This window comes from Sorex fumeus, unplaced genomic scaffold (genome assembly GCF_029834395.1).
Source record: "Sorex fumeus unplaced genomic scaffold, SorFum_2.1 ptg000143l, whole genome shotgun sequence".
Lineage (NCBI taxonomy): Eukaryota > Metazoa > Chordata > Mammalia > Eulipotyphla > Soricidae > Sorex > Sorex fumeus.
Genome location: NW_026606200.1, coordinates 2,404,969 through 2,420,782, shown reverse-complemented (window position 1 = coordinate 2,420,782; position 15,814 = coordinate 2,404,969). Strand labels below are relative to the sequence as shown.

The following is a 15,814-nucleotide window of genomic DNA, read 5'->3' as shown; positions in this document are numbered from 1 at the left end:
CTCACTATTCGCAGATGATATGATACTCTACTTAGAGAATCCAATAACCTCCACCAAAAAACTCCTAGAAACAATAGACTCATATAGTAAAGTTGCAGGCTATAAAATCAATACCCAAAAGTCCATGGCTTTCCTATACGCAAACAGTGAGAGAGAAGAAAGCAACATGAAAAAAACAATCCCGTTCACAATTGTGCCCCAGAAAATCAAGTACCTAGGAATCAGCTTAACTAAGGAAGTAAAGGACCTGTACAAAGAAAACTACAAAACGCTACTTCAGGAAATAAAAGAGGACATGAGGAAATGGAAAGATATTCCCTGCTCATGGGTCGGGAGACTTAACATTGTCAAGATGGCAATACTACCGAAAACATCGTATAAATTCAATGCAATCCCTATAAGGATACCCATGACATTCTTCAAAGAAATGGAGCAAACACTCCTGAAATTTATATGGAACAATAAACCCCCACGAATAGCTAAAGCAATTCTTGGGAAAAAGAAAACGGGAGGAATCAACCTCCCTAACTTCAAACTGTACTACAAAGCAGTAATAATTAAAACAGCATGGTACTGGAAAAAAGGCAGAACTGCAGACCAATGTAACAGAGTTGAATACACTGACATCTCCCCTCAATCATATGATCATCTAATCTTTGATAAAGGTGCAAGTAATGTGAAGTGGAGTAAGGAAAGCCTCTTTAATAAATTGTGTTGGCATCACTGGATGGCTACATGCGAAAAAATAGGCTCAGAACTCTGCCTAACACCATGTACAAAAGTAAGATCAAAATGGATTAAAGACCTCAACATCAGACCAGAAACCATAAGGTACATTGAAGATAAAGTTGGCAAAACCCTCCATGACATTGAAGCTAATGGTATCTTCAAAGATGCCACGCCACTGGCCGAGCAAGTGAAAACAGAGATAGATAAATGGGACTATCTTAAACTAAGAAGCTTCTGCACTTCAAAAGAAACAGTGACCAAAATACAAAGACAGTCTACAGAATGGGAAAGGATATTCACCCAATACCCATCTGACAAGGGGTTGATATCAAGAACATACAAAGTACTGGTTGAACTCCACAAGAAGAAAACATCCAACCCCATCCAAAAATGGGGCAAGGAAATGAACAGAAACTTTCTCAAAGAAGAAATCCGAATGGCAAAAAAGCACATGTGAAAATGCTCTACATCATTAATCATCAGGGAGATGCAGATCAAAACCACAATGAGATACCATCTCACACCTCAGAGACTGGCCCACATTCAAAAGAACAAAAGCAACCGATGCTGGCGTGGATGTGGCGAGAAAGGGACACTCCTTCACTGTTGGTGGGAATGTCGACTGGTTCAACCCTTCTGGAAAACAGTATGGACGATTCTCAAAAAATTAGAAATTGAGCTCCCATTTGACCCAGCAATACCACTCCTGGGAATATATCCCAGAGAGGCAAAAATGTATAGTCGAAGTGACATCTGCACTTGTTTGTTCATTGCAGCACTCTTTACAATAGCCAGAAACTGGAAGAAACCTGAATGCCCAAGAACAGATGACTGGTTAAAGAAACTTTGGTACATCTACACAATGGAGTACTATGTAGCTCTTAGAAAAGATGAAGTCATGAAATTTACATACAAGTGGTACAATATGGAAAGTATCATGCTAAGCGAAATGAGTCAGAAAGAGAGGGATAGACATAGAAAGATTGCATTCATCTGGGGGATATAAAGTAACAAAATATGAGATTAATACCCCAGAATAGCTGAGATCAGCACCAGGAGGATTACTCCATAACTTAGAGGCCAGCCGGGTATCCTAGAGGAAAGGGCAGTTCAGATAGTAAAGGGAGCACCAAATAAAGGATGTTTGGAGGATCCTCCCAGGAGGGGAGACGCATGTCGAAAGTAGACTATGGACTGAACATGTTTGCCACTCAATGCCTCTTTTGCAGACCACAACACCCAAAATGAGAGAGAGAACACAGGGGATTGCCCTGCCACAGAGGCAGGGGGGGATGGGGGGATGGGGTGGGGGGATATTATCTATGGTGGTGGAAAATGGGCACTCGTGGAGGGATGGGTATCTGATCATTGTATAATCGAAACCCAAGCACAAAAAATTGTAAATCTACAACTGTACCTCATGGTGTTTCACTAATAAAAAAAAAATCTAAAAAAAATTTAAAAAGTCCTCCACATCCTCAAAAGTATGTTTCCAGGACTCTGTCAGTCCATCCAACTTCTTTGACTTAAAAAGGACTGTTGGAAGAAGATACTGAAAATATTTCATATGTTGACGTGACAGTTAGAAAATCATTTTAAAATGTTAACCAGCTTCAAAACTCCTTTACAACCTAGCCTATTCATTCTAATTTTCCCTTCTTGTGCTCAAGTTGCTACTTATGGATCAGTCAATAGAATCATCCCAGAGGGCCTATATGTTGAATTGCTTTACTTTAAATTATTCTGTAAGTGCCTTAATTTCTCTGTAACTGGCTTAACATCATTAATTCTTAGAAGTCATCCTGCTTTTCTCCCATTCCTCCTATTGTCTGAGTAATTAAATTGATTCTCTTTCCTATTGAAATAAATAACTTTATTATTCACAATAATAAATAATTGCATGGCAATAATTAAATTATTGTTGAATCCTGGTAGAGCACGCTGACCCTTGCCCCACAGAAGCTCACAGGATATCAGGTAAGTATTTTAATCCTGAGGGTTTTTTATGCAGCATAATCTGATGTAATTCAATTGATACAGAAGAGATATCTGTTGTTTCTTTTTCTACTGACTCTTTTAAATGATTTATTATCTAGGGGAATTTTCATCATCTTTGATTGATAATTGAAATGTGAAAAGCCTCAAGACAGAAATCAGGGTGATTTTAGAGAGGGTTTATGTGGTTTCTTTTGTTTTTTACTTAATCAGATATTAAGAGAAGGGAGTTGATGCAACTGAACTGCTAAGCATCCTTGTCGGATCGGTGCATAACCCAGGTCCCATCTACAGCTCCCTGTTTTCTGAATCAAAACTCAGGCTCCAGAGAGGCATCTGCCGACTCCACTCAGGCACAGAGCAACTGACTTTCCCTGGGGTAGACCTTAAGCCCTGTTTCAGTGATTTGGGGGTTTTTTCTTGTTATTTTTATTTTTTCCTCACAATGGTATTTGCCCTTTCTTTCTGAATATATAAGTCAGAGTTTTCCAAAGATATAAAAAGAAGTGTGTATGAATTTTCTTCCCCTGAATCCTCCTTCCTTTCAATATTTTCTCTCAGAGAGAAGGTTGAAAACATTCTTTCTGAAGCATGGACCTATTTCCACTTTTACATGTGTATGTGTCTATGGGTGTACACGTGTGTATATGGGAAAAACGGGACAGATAAAATGAATTGGCTTCTAAGGTTATTTTAAGTATTTGGTATTGTGTAATGATGGGACTGAAAACCCCCAGATCTACATTCAGCAAACCAAAGACCCTGGGGGTCCACAAGGATAAACCAGTCAGTCCAAAGACCTGGAAAACAGGGGAACTAATAGTAGAATTCCAGTTTCACCACAAAGACCTCAGACTCACATCCTAAGACACATCCATGTCCCCACTCAGAGGAAGTCAAAACAATTTTGCCCTGCTTTCCTGTCCAACTGAAATTATACAACACACTTTTTTTCATTATGGATGTGCAAAGACCAGAAAAACACATCGCTACTGATTAAATTTTCCATTTTAACTATTTGCCTTTTGTATGAGGCATAAATGAGAACTTTAGACCAATATCCCTGGAAAGAACACAGACTGCTGTTCACTTTCTCTTCCACTTTCTCTTTGAGACCTGACCGATCTCAAGTTTGATATGAGAACGTCTGTGCTGTTAACCAAAAACCAGGTAAGTTCACACTTATGAAAAGTTCTATCAGATGATTTCTAGTTCCCAAACTGTGCTGGAGGCAGGGGGCCGGGTTTCAAAGAACAACTTTGCCCTCTTGCCAGGATGACTTCAGTTTATGGGCTGCTTTAGTTTCTATTTTCCCGCAGAGTTTCTCGCAGAAAGAAACAAAGGGAAGACTTGAGCCACCCTGTGGGGTCGAGCTTCAGGCCTGTGCAGCTCTGGGACAAGGAGCAGGAATTCAGCAAGAAAAGCACGTGTGTGGTGAAGGTGGCTCCCTCATGCGAGGGGAGCAGTCACGGGCTCCTGAGCAGATAGAGTGGGGTCCAGTCCTGACGGGGCCAGTACGGTGCTTTTCTATGTTACCAGGAGGATGTCTGCCGGTGTCCAGCTGAGTTCACGGAGTCCCTGGGCAGGGACTCAAATGAATATGTGGTACAGAGATTGCTCCAGGAAAGGTTCCATGTTGGGAAGCAGAGAAGGAATGCAACTAAATCCACACAGGGAAGCAGATCCAGGAAATGAAATGAGAAAAGAAAGGTTGTGTCCCAGGAAAGCAAGGAAAGAGCAGGAGGTCCTGCGAGGAGAGAGAATGACAGCAAGATGGGCACAGCGTGGCCAGAGCACACTACAGTGAGTTGGGCGCTTGCCTGACCTGGGTGGCTGACCTGGGTTCCATCCCCAGAACCCCGTAAGGCCTCCTGAGCCCCACCCAGAATGATTCCCAAACACAGAGCCAGGAGTGAACCTTGAGCAACACCAGGTATGGCCCAAAAAGAAAAATATAAAGAAACAGGCCTGCTGAAAGAGCACTGAAACTGGTGAGGCACCACCCACTGCTTCTTTACTCACCCCAGGAGACTGAGGTTTCTCTGTAAAACAAGGAGAGCCGTTCACTCTCCACCCACCTGTAGGCCATGGGCAAACAAATGCGGGGTGTTGAGAGAAGGTTGTAGGAAAGCAGAGTCTCACGTGGCTCTGAATGGAAAAACAATCATTGTCTTGTTGGTCTCAGTCTCTGTGTCTCTGCGGAACAACACTGGACCAAAGTCAATACAGTCACTGGTAAACAGCTTCCATGGGGCCCTATTTTCTATATCCTGTCCCATTTTATTAAAAAGTCATACTCTCCCTCTAAGCCATGAGGAAATATCTGCTGATTCTTCATTCGAGTTATTTTGGATACTCATTCCAGCATGCCTGTCACTTAGCTACTCGTAGCTGGTCTTGACCAAGTTTCTACCTGTCCCAGACCAGTGGAACCATCTCTTGCTTTGAAATAGTCATGCTACCGGATCCACCTAGAGGTGTAATCCAGTCAAAGCTCTGACCTTCTGAGCTCTAACGATACAGGGTCCACCATGCACAAGGTAGCTTCTGAATCTATCTCACTCCCCAAGGACTTTTGTTTAAGACCCTACATAAAAATGTCCTGCAGTGCTAGAAAGAGCTAGAAAAATCTTGGAAATCATTTCTTATTCTATTTGATGTTCATTGAGTTCTATTTCACAAATGAAGCCTATTGGGAGGACATCATTTCCCACAATGTATAAATATGTCCTTATTGACATAGTCCCTTGGCATGATTAATGCAGTAATAACATAGTAACTTGCTCCTAACAGGATTTAATATGAAGAGCCAAAACACCAGAGGATCAGAGCTGAGAATCATTCTGGTGGGTAAGTCAGGGACTGGCAAAAGTGCAACTGGAAACAGCATCCTAAGAAAACAAGCATTTGAGTCCAGACTGGGGGCCCAGGGCATCACGAAGACGTGCAGTGAAAGTTGGGGCAAGTGGGAAGAAACTAATGTGCTCATTGTGGACACACCGGATGTATTTTCTGAGGAGGGTCACTCGGATGCCCTGTACAAAGAGGTGCAGAGGTGCTACTGGCTTTCCGCACCAGGACCCCATGTTTTGATCCTAGTGATACAGCTCGGCCGGTTCACCACCCAGGACCAGAAGGCCGTGCAGAGAGTGAAAGAGATTTTCGGAGAGGAAGCCCTGGCACACACCATTATCCTCTTCACACACAAGGAAGACCTTGAAGGAGACTCCTTGATGGAGTACATCCACAGCACAGATAACCAAGCCCTCCGGGAGCTGGTGGCAGTGTGCGGGGGACGAGTATGTGCCTTCAACAACCATGCCAAAGGGGGCAATCAGGATGAGCAAATAAAGGATCTGATGGCAGTGATCCAAGGTCTGGTGATGGAGAAAGGTGGTAACCACTACACCAATCTACTGTACGGCCTGGGAACAGGATCAGAATTTGAACCCGTGTGCTCAGAGGACAGATTGCAGGATTTCAAAGGGCATCTGAGAAAGTCCAGGGAGACTCGGCGATGCCATTCAACCATGGTTGCCGTCAAGTGCCTAGGAAGAGCCTTGACCAAAATGCTAGTGTGTCTTTTATTTTTTCTTCATTTGTTTGGGAAACTCCTAATTATGTTCTGTGGAATCTCCAAAGTGTGCCCCCTTCCTCTCTGCTTATTCTTTACTATGTGCTCTTGGTTCTGTAGCTTCCTGTTAATTATACCCAAAAAATTAATGATAATTTTGAGAAATACCACTGGACATGCAAGTGTCCCAGATCATAGCTTTAGATCAGTAATTGTTTAGTCATTGTCCTATAGTGAATGAATCACAGTACCTGATGTCCATCAATTGTGAGATACTATGGAACTTTCAATATTAATATACTAATTTTGTTAGTAGATTAATTATTTAAAAGGCACTGCTTTATATAGTACAAGAACCTTTTGAAAGCTATAAACAAAATTCTTCTCATTTATCTCTAACAGTTACATGCTCCTAAGTTCTCTCTTTCATCTTTAAAATATAATTTCTACTGAATATAATAAGGTAGCAATGAAATGTATATTACATTTATAAAACAATAATAAAATTCCTGAAAGTATGTCTTTTTATTGAGTCACCATGAATTACAAAGATACAAAGAATCATCAAGTAAATAATCATTATGATTAATTAGTCACTAGGGAAAGAAACAATAGCCATAAAAGGAATAAGGGGACAAAATTGGAGTTTTAGATTCACAAAGAATAATTAAGAAATGTGAGTTAACTCAGAGAAAAATAAAATTATCAATCCTGAGATTAAGCAAGTCAACCTTGAGTTGTTGGGAAAGTTGATTTTAAAACTTCTGTATTCAGTTAAAATCCTCCTGTGCCACTAATATTACAAAATAAATAGGTATGCAAAATTGTTCTGATCCTTCTCCATTGTTTTGGGGACTGAAACATATGCTGTATCATAGATATATGATTATCATTAGTAATAACATACTATGATCATTAGTACTCTTACCTTAAAGTAAGAGTTTGAGGCATGGAGTAAAATATAAGAAACTTACAAATACATTCCATTTACTCTCTACCCTTCCATTTTGGATTATTACTTCATCAATAGAAAGCTCATGTCATTATTATTTTGCCTTGGTAAATTTTCTTTATTTTTATTTTGAGAGAGACATACCAACTTTGTTCAGACAGCTCCTGGCCATGCTATGGGGACCATGTCTTCACATTAAACTAATCAATAATCAAATTAATTGTCATTACCTTTCCCACTGAAGTGGAAATGAAAACAGCAGGAGTGTCAGTCATTCAAAAGAGTCTGTCCCCTGAAACACATGGAAAACAGGAAGTCGAAACTTTTTCTATCTTGAAAACAAAGAAAAAATGTGCTGGCGAGAAAGAGATGAAAAGTTAGAGTCTGGACAACAAAATGCAAAAAGCTCAGATTTTACTTCCTCCAGGGACAATCCAATTCAAGAAGTTTCCCTCAGTTAGGTAGGTCAGATAGCTGGTTGGTGGTATGAACAGGCCAAGGGCCCAGCCTTTGGTAACCCGTTCACCACTTGACATTGGCTAACTTTCTAGCCTTGCTCTCATCATCCTCTTGAGAGAAGAGAGTGTAATTAGAATTGATGGTACCATCGAGAAGCAAAACTAGGTCTGTACTGAGTCCACCCTGAGAACTGGGTGAAGTATTCACACCCAACATGCCACCAGTTCTAACATCCTCCCCCAGCTAGAAGACTTTCTTTATCAGAGAATGATGACTCTCTGCTTCCAGAATCTTCTTTCAGGCTAGAGTCAGTGTGGCATTGCACCAGGGTGGCATGACCATAGGCATGTCCAGTCAATGAGCGGCTGTTGACAACTGAATCATATTCTTAGGACTGGGATGAATTTTCTCTGCACCATTTTTTATGAGGTTGTAGTGAGAAAATCCCTACATAGAGCAGGATAATTGAAAAATTACATCAGTAACTAATTCTAGAGCAGGGACAGGTCTCAGGGATGAACAATCCCCTTGTCTTCCTCAGGCACAGCAAGGTATTTTTGTTTGGTTTGGTTTGTGGGCAATACCTAGCATTGTTCAGGGCTTACTCCTTGCTCAGCACTCAGGAATTACTTCTGGTGGTGCTCAGAGGATCATATGGAATGCGGGAGATCAAACCCAGTCGTCCACATGCAAGGGTGGCACCTGACCCCCAGCAAGATATTTGATATCAGGAGCCACACTGGTCCACACATCTCCTAAGTCACAACAGGAGGGGATATTTGTAGGAGAAGCCCTGCAAAACACATCTCAGTGTAGAGTGTGTGTCTCTTTTAAGTTTTCACCCGCCCTCCCCTGGGCTTCCTGAGCCCTTTGGTCTGAGAGCAAACAGACTTCCTCTCTGCTGGGAGGCACCAGCCCTCTGTTCTCACTGCCCAGGACACAGCAGCAGGTCAGGGACTTCTCCAAGCAGCCTCAGCACCTGTCCCAGGAAGGTGAGTCAAAGAGGGGAAGGGCTCTGCTAGCAACCAGAAGGAAAGAGGTCCTGGAATGTTTCTGCCAGAGCACCTACATTCGCCAGGCACCACACAATAACATCCCAGCAACCCAGAGAGGCTTCCAGAGTCTTAAGTCTGTTCTCACTTTCCAATGGATCTAGCTCATCACTTGATCACTTGACTTTAAATTAATCGTCGATTTGCTCGAGTGGGCTCCAGGAACATCTCCATTTGTTCCTGTCGCGTGCTAGTGTAGCCCAATGGCATCTGTTCATTCTAGAAAAATGAAGAGCCTCAAACCAATCACTCATGATCTTGATGAAGAAGTCTGACCATCTGGTAGGTGGGCGGTCACGTTGTCTTTTGACATCTCGTGGAATCCAGTAGGTAACGGCTCTAGTCCAGTGGTTGTCTCTAAATCTCGTTATATGACCAGCCTATCTGATTTTTGAGGCCTTGGCAAATGAGACAGCATCCCTGATTCTTGATCGTCGACAGAGGCCGCAACTCCAGATTCTTTCTCTCATTTGAGTGAAACATGACACTCCAAGCATAGCTCTTTCATTTCCACTTTGGGAGATCCAAATAGCATTCTCATCCTGTTTGCATAGGGCCCAGGTCTCTGAGGCATATGTTAATGCAGGAAGAACAGTGGAATCAAAGAGATGTGCCCAGAGCCGAAGGTTCTTCATCCTCTTAGCTATTTCTTGAAGGCGTTCCAAGCCACTCTCTTCCTCCTGCGCAGCTCAGGTGCCAGGTCATTTGTCATGTTGACTTCTCAACCTAGGTACACATAACTGTTGCATTCAGAGATGGCCGTTCTTGAGAGCGAATGGAGTGTCAGGAACGAGGCTGTTTCTCATAAACATGGTCTCGTAAGACTCATCTGTAGTCCTACCTTTCCACACTCACGGTCAAAGTCGGCCAGCATTTGTGCCGCTTGGCTAATGTTTGGTGTTATTAAAACATCATCAACAAAGCGGAGGTGGTGTAATTGCTGACCATCTATCTTCACTCCCATTCCTTCCCATTCCAGTCGTCACATGATGTTCTCGAGGGTGGCACTGAAGAGTTTTGGTGAAATGGTATCCCCCTGCGAACCCCTCTCTTGACATCAATGATTACTTTTTTGTAGAATGGTGAGATCCTAGTAGTGAATCTGATGTCAGTCGGCCCCACGGGTGACTTATGTGAAGTGGGGAGGAGAAAGATGGTCACTTTCTCCCCACCCACCTCTGCCACCAGGGACCCAGGGTTACTGGGTTCTTGTCTCGCTTTGCAGAAATGAACTTCAGGAGTAGAGAAGCAGTGAAGTAAATAGATTTTATTTGGAGGATTTTTAGGTATGGAGGGAGAGAGAATGAGAGAGTAGTGTACTCAAGAGAGAACATGGGCTTCTCCAAGGGCAGAGAGAGCCCCTACAAACATACATGAAAGTATGAAAGTACACATCTCAAGAAGGGAGATGCAGGCGACACATGTGCTCGGGCACCACATGTGCTCAGTCACGTGGGCATAAGTACACATGGGCTTGGGCAGCATATGCGCACCCTTCCTTTGTTCTAGGTGGCCTTTATAGGGTTTCTCCATCCTGCCCCCATGTGGGGCTTCTTCCCAGGTAAAAGTTCGTTGCTAAGGAGGTTACATATCGAATACACAACGGATAGCTTGCCAAGCTCTTCCCTGCGGTCGAAATACCCTCGGTAGCTTGCCAGTCTTTCCGAGAGGGATAGAGGCTTTTGGGGTGACCTCTAATCACCCTTGTAGGTGTTACCATATTTGAACCCTATCAAATATGGTACGACAATTCCGGAAGATGGGTATTTAGTGTCTTATGATGTGTCGCGCGGGTCCGGAAAGCATCCTGGAGTGTGGCAGCGGCTGGGTAGTGGAGGTAGTGTCCATTCGATATGCCAAAACCAGTAATTACAACTGGTCTCTTTCACCTGACCCTGAAGGCTTCACCGACATGGCAGCACTGAGAAGGATGAGAAAGGAGAGGCCGACAAAATCTAAGGGCCGAACTAGGCTGCCACAACAAAGGAAGACACAAATGATCTTCTGTACTTTCAATGCACGTACGCAAGCATCAGATGCATCCATCGAGGACCTGATGGTACAAGCGCGAATGATCAAATACGACATCATTGGTGTGAACGAGAGAAGAAGACACGAATCTCACCATGCCGTTTTTGACACTGGAGAAGAATTGTTCCTCGGAACATGTGATAAAAGAGGTGTTGGAGGCATCGGTGTCCTTGTAAACACAAACTTGGCCATAACCATTGATTCATTCGAATGCCTAACAACCCGATTCGGATGTTTACATTTGAATAGATGTGGCTCACTGCCGGCAGTTTCTATCTTCGTTGTCTACACACCAACATCTAATTATGATGAAAGAGAAATCAAGAAGTTCTACATGGAGCTAGAGAAGTTCTATAAAGAAGACCACACCTTCTACAAGATCATTGTGGGTGATATTAATGCCAAGATAGGACCGAGAAGATCAGCTGAAGAACTTCACATTGGGACCCATGGCCTAGAATGGAACGAACAGGGTGAGAGACTGTTTGAGTTCATCATGTCGACCAAGATCATCCATGGAAACTCACAGTTCCAGAAGGCAGAATCTAAACGTTGGACATGGGAGTCTCCAGGTGGACGACTCCACAACGAAATAGACCACATCATATTCAATCGATGGTTTTGCCTGACCAATGTTGCTGTTGTCCCAAAATTTCGAACGGGATCAGACCACCGTCTCCTTCGTGCAAAATTCTACTTCACAGAGCGGGGAGAAAGGGCTGCAAAGTTCAAAAAGAGAACTCCCAGAACGACCACCAACTGGGAACTCTTTGGCACTATTGCGGCAACATGGGAAGATGCCATTGTTGACAACATTGATGAGGAATACGATCGACTGGTACAGCACCTCCATGAATGCGCGAGGAACGCCAAGAGAGAGATAGCCACAAAAATACGCCTGTCTCCGAAAACTCTTGAGCTAATTCGCCAGCGTGGTTTGGCGCTTGTCTCAGGCAACCGCAAGCTAACGCCTGAGCTTGCAAAGCAGTGCAGAGATGCTATCAAGGAAGACCTCAAAGAGAGAAGAGCAGAAGTGCTGGTAGATGCGGCAGAAGCCGGGAAAAGTATTCGTAAAGCCCGCCTGTCCTTCGCCAACTACAAGACCAAGATGACTGCCCTCCGACGTTCTGATGGATCCATCACATCCTCCAGAATGGCAATGGAGAAGATTATCCATGACTTCTACTCAAATCTCTTCGATAGCCATGTCCACTTGCCAACATACCAAATTCCACAGGATGGATATGTCGTTCCCAACGTTCTCCCTTCCGAAATTCGACATGCCATTTCGTCGGTAAAGAAACAAACAGCACCCGGCCAAGATAAGGTCAGACCTGAACATCTGAAGAACCTGCCGTCAGTACTCATCAATACACTGGCTCGGCTCTTCACACACTTCGTGTCTGAATGCAAGGTTACGTCCCAATGGAAAACCAGCAGGACCGTACTACTATTCAAGAAGGGAGACATCTATGACATTGGCAACTATCGCCCGATCTGCCTATTGTCTGTCATCTACAAATTGTTCACTCGAGTCATCCTAAATAGGATTGGCAGAACACTAGATGAAGGACAACCATGTGAGCAAGCCAGATTCCGCAAAGGATTCAGCACCATCGACCATATCCACACGATAACCAAGCTCATTGAGGTTTCTCGGGAGTTCAAGATGCCGCTCTGTTTAACGTTTATTGATTTAAAGAAGGCCTTTGATTCTGTTGAGACGGAAGCAGTCATTGAAGCCCTAGCCAATCAGGTCATTCAAGCCCAATACATCAAGATCCTCCGTGAGCTGTATTGCAGATTCACTACCAGGATCTCACCATTCTACAAAGAAGTGATCGTTGATATCAAGAGAGGGGTTCGGCAGGGTGATACCATTTCACCGAAACTCTTCAGTGCCACCCTGGAGAACATCATGCGACGACTGGAATGGGAAGGAATGGGAGTGAAGATAGATGGTTGGCAACTACACCACCTCCGCTTTGCTGATGACATTGTTTTAATAACACCAAACATCAGCCAAGCGGCACAAATGCTGGCCGACTTTGACCGTGAGTGTGGAAAGGTAGGACTACAGCTGAATCTTACGAAGACAATGTTTATGAGAAACAGCTTCGATCCTGATGCCCCATTCACTCTCAATGGAATGAACATCTCCGAATGCAACCGCTATGTGTACCTAGGTCGAGAGGTCAACATGACAAATGACCTGGCACCCGAGCTGCACAGGAGGAAGAGAGCGGCTTGGAACGCCTTCTCAAACGTGGAAGAAATAGCTAAGAGGACGAAGAACCTCCGGCTCCGGGCACATCTCTTTGATTCCACTGTTCTTCCTGCATTAACATATGCCTCAGAGCCCTGGACCCTACGCAAACAGGATGAGAATGCTATTCAGGTCTCCCAAAGAAGAATAGAAAGAGCTATGCTTGGAATATCACGTTTCACTCAAATGAGAGAAAGAATCCGGAGTTCCGACATCCGTCGACGATCAAGAATCAGGGATGCTGTCTCATTTGCCAAGGTGTCAAAAATCAGATGGGCTGGTCACGTAATGAGATTTAAAGACGACCGCTGGACTAGAGCTATTACCGACTGGATTCCACGGGATGTCAAAAGACCGCATGGCCGCCCACCTACCAGATGGTCAGACTTCTTCGTCAAGATCATAAACGATCGGTTTGTGGCTCTTCATGTTCCCAGAGCGAACAGATGCCATTGGGCTACACTAGCACGCGACAGGGACAAATGGAGACGTTACTGGCACCCGCTCGAGCAAATTGACGACTAATGGGAAGTTAAGTGATTAAGTGATTAAGTGAAGGAGGTTACAAGGGATAATGGGAGTGGTGATGATCTTCTTTGAAATTCCTTTCCTGGCCTTTTGTTCCTGCAGGAGCTTCTTTGGGCCTGTTGCTGGAACCAGGTGAGGGTCTTATTAAGCCTTAGTTCCTGTTTTCCTATTTTCTGCAGGGCTAGCTTTTGTCATTGCTTCGGGAAGGGGACTTCCCTGTCTACCTGCCTACATCAAATCTGTAATACAGCTCACGGAGGATCCTGATGTATTGAGTTTGAATGCCCTGATTGGCTAGGGCTTCAATGACTGCTTCCGTCTCAACAGAATCAAAGGCCTTCTTTAAATCAATGAACGTTAGACAAAGCAGCATCTTGAACTCCCGAGAAACCTCAATGAGCTTGGTTATCGTGTGGATATGGTCGATGGTGCTGAATCCTTTGCGGAATCCGGCTTGCTCGCATGGTTGTCCTTCATCTAGTGTTCTGCCAATCCTATTCAGGATGACTCAAGTGAACAACTTGCAGATGACAGACAATAGGCAGATCGGGCGATAGTTGCCAATGTCGTGGATGTCTCCCTTCTAGAACAGTAGTACAGTCCTGCTGGTTTTCCATTGGAACATAACCTTGCATTCAGACACAAAATGTGTGAAGAGCCGAGCCAGCGTATTGATGAGTACTGACAGCAGGTTCTTCAGGTATTCAGGGCTGACCTTGTCTGGGCTGGGTGCTGTTCATTTCTTTACTGAGGAAATCACGTGTCGGATTTCGGAAGGGAGAACATTGGGAACAACATATCCATCCTGCGGAATTTGGTATGTGGGCAGGTGGACATGGCTATTGAATATATTTGAGTAGAAGTCATGGATAATCTTCTCCATTGCCCTTCTCAAAGATGTGATAGATCCATCAGGACGTCGGAGGGCAGTCATCTTGGTCTTGTAGTTGGCGAAGGACTGGCAGGCTTTATGAATGCTTTTCCTGGCTTCTACCACATCTATGAGCACTGCTGCTCTTCTCTCTTTGAGGTCTTCCTGTATCGCAACTCTGCAGTGCTTTGCACAGACGTTCACTTGTGGTTGCCTGAGGCATGCGCCAAGCCACGTTGGCAAATAAGCTCAATAGTTTTCGAAGACAAGTTTTTTTTTGTGGCTATCTCTCTCTCTTGGCATTCCTCGCACAATCATGGAGGTACTGAACCAGTCGATCGTACTCCTCGTCAATGTTGTCAACAATGGCATCTTCCCATGTTGCAGCAATAGTGCCAAAGAGTTCCCAGTTGGTGGTCGTTCTGCGAGTTCTCTTCTTAAACTTTGCAGCCCTTTCTCCCCACTCTGTGACGTAGAATTTTGCACGAAGGAGACGGTGGTCCGATCCCGTTCGAAATTTTAGGACAACGGCGACATTCGTCAGGCAAAACCATTGATTGAATATGATGTGGTCTATTTCGTTATAGAACCGTCCACCGGGAGACTCCCATGTCCAACGTTTAGATTCGGCCTTCTGGAACCTTGAGTTGCCATGAACCTTGAGTCTTGGTTGACATCATAAACTCAGACCTGTTGACATCATAAACTCTCACCCTGTTCATTCCATTCTAGGCCATGGGTCCCAATGTGGAGTTCTTTGGCTGATCTTCTCAGTCCTATCTTGGCATTAATATCACCTACAATGATCTTGTAGAAGGTGTGGTCTTCTTTATAGAACTTCTCCAGCTCCATGTAGAACTTCTCAATTTCTCCTTCATCATAATTGGATGTTGGTGCGTAGACAACGAAGATAGAAACTGCCGGCAGTGAGCCACATCTATTGAAATGTAAAAGTCCGATTTGGGTTGTTAGGCATTTGAATGAATCAATGCTCTTGGCCAAGTTTGTGTTGACAAGGACACCGACGCCTCTGACACCTCTTTTATCGCATGTTCCGAGGAACAATTCTTCACCAGTGTCGAAAACGACGTGATGAGATTGGTGCCTTCTTGTCTCAGTCAGACAAATGATGTCGTACTTGATCTTTTGCACTTGTACTATCAGGTCCTCGATGGATGCATCTGATGCTAGCGTACATGCATTGAAAGTACAGACGATCATTTTTGTCTTCCTTTGTTGTGGCAGCCTAGTTCTGCCTTGAGATTTTATTGGCCTCTCTTTTCTCATCCTTCTCAATGCTGCCATATTGGTGACGCCTCCAGGGTCAGGGGAATGAGACCCATTGTAATTACTGGTT

The 15,814-nt window shown here is 44.0% G+C and overlaps 1 protein-coding gene across 1 annotated transcript; it reads left to right on the top strand.

Moving 5' to 3' along the window:
* The first annotated feature begins 5,525 nt into the window (after positions 1 to 5,525).
* LOC130016030 (GTPase IMAP family member 2-like) lies at positions 5,526 to 6,518 on the top strand. Its single transcript, XM_056106787.1, has one exon. It carries the CDS (start codon positions 5,526 to 5,528, stop codon positions 6,516 to 6,518), a length of 993 nt encoding a protein of 330 aa, XP_055962762.1.
* The last annotated feature ends 9,296 nt before the right edge of the window (positions 6,519 to 15,814 follow it).

Coding starts and splice junctions, on each gene's coding strand:
- LOC130016030 (XM_056106787.1), top strand. CDS start 5,526: ATGAAGAGCCAAAACACCAGAGGATCAGAGCTGAGAATCATTCTGGTG.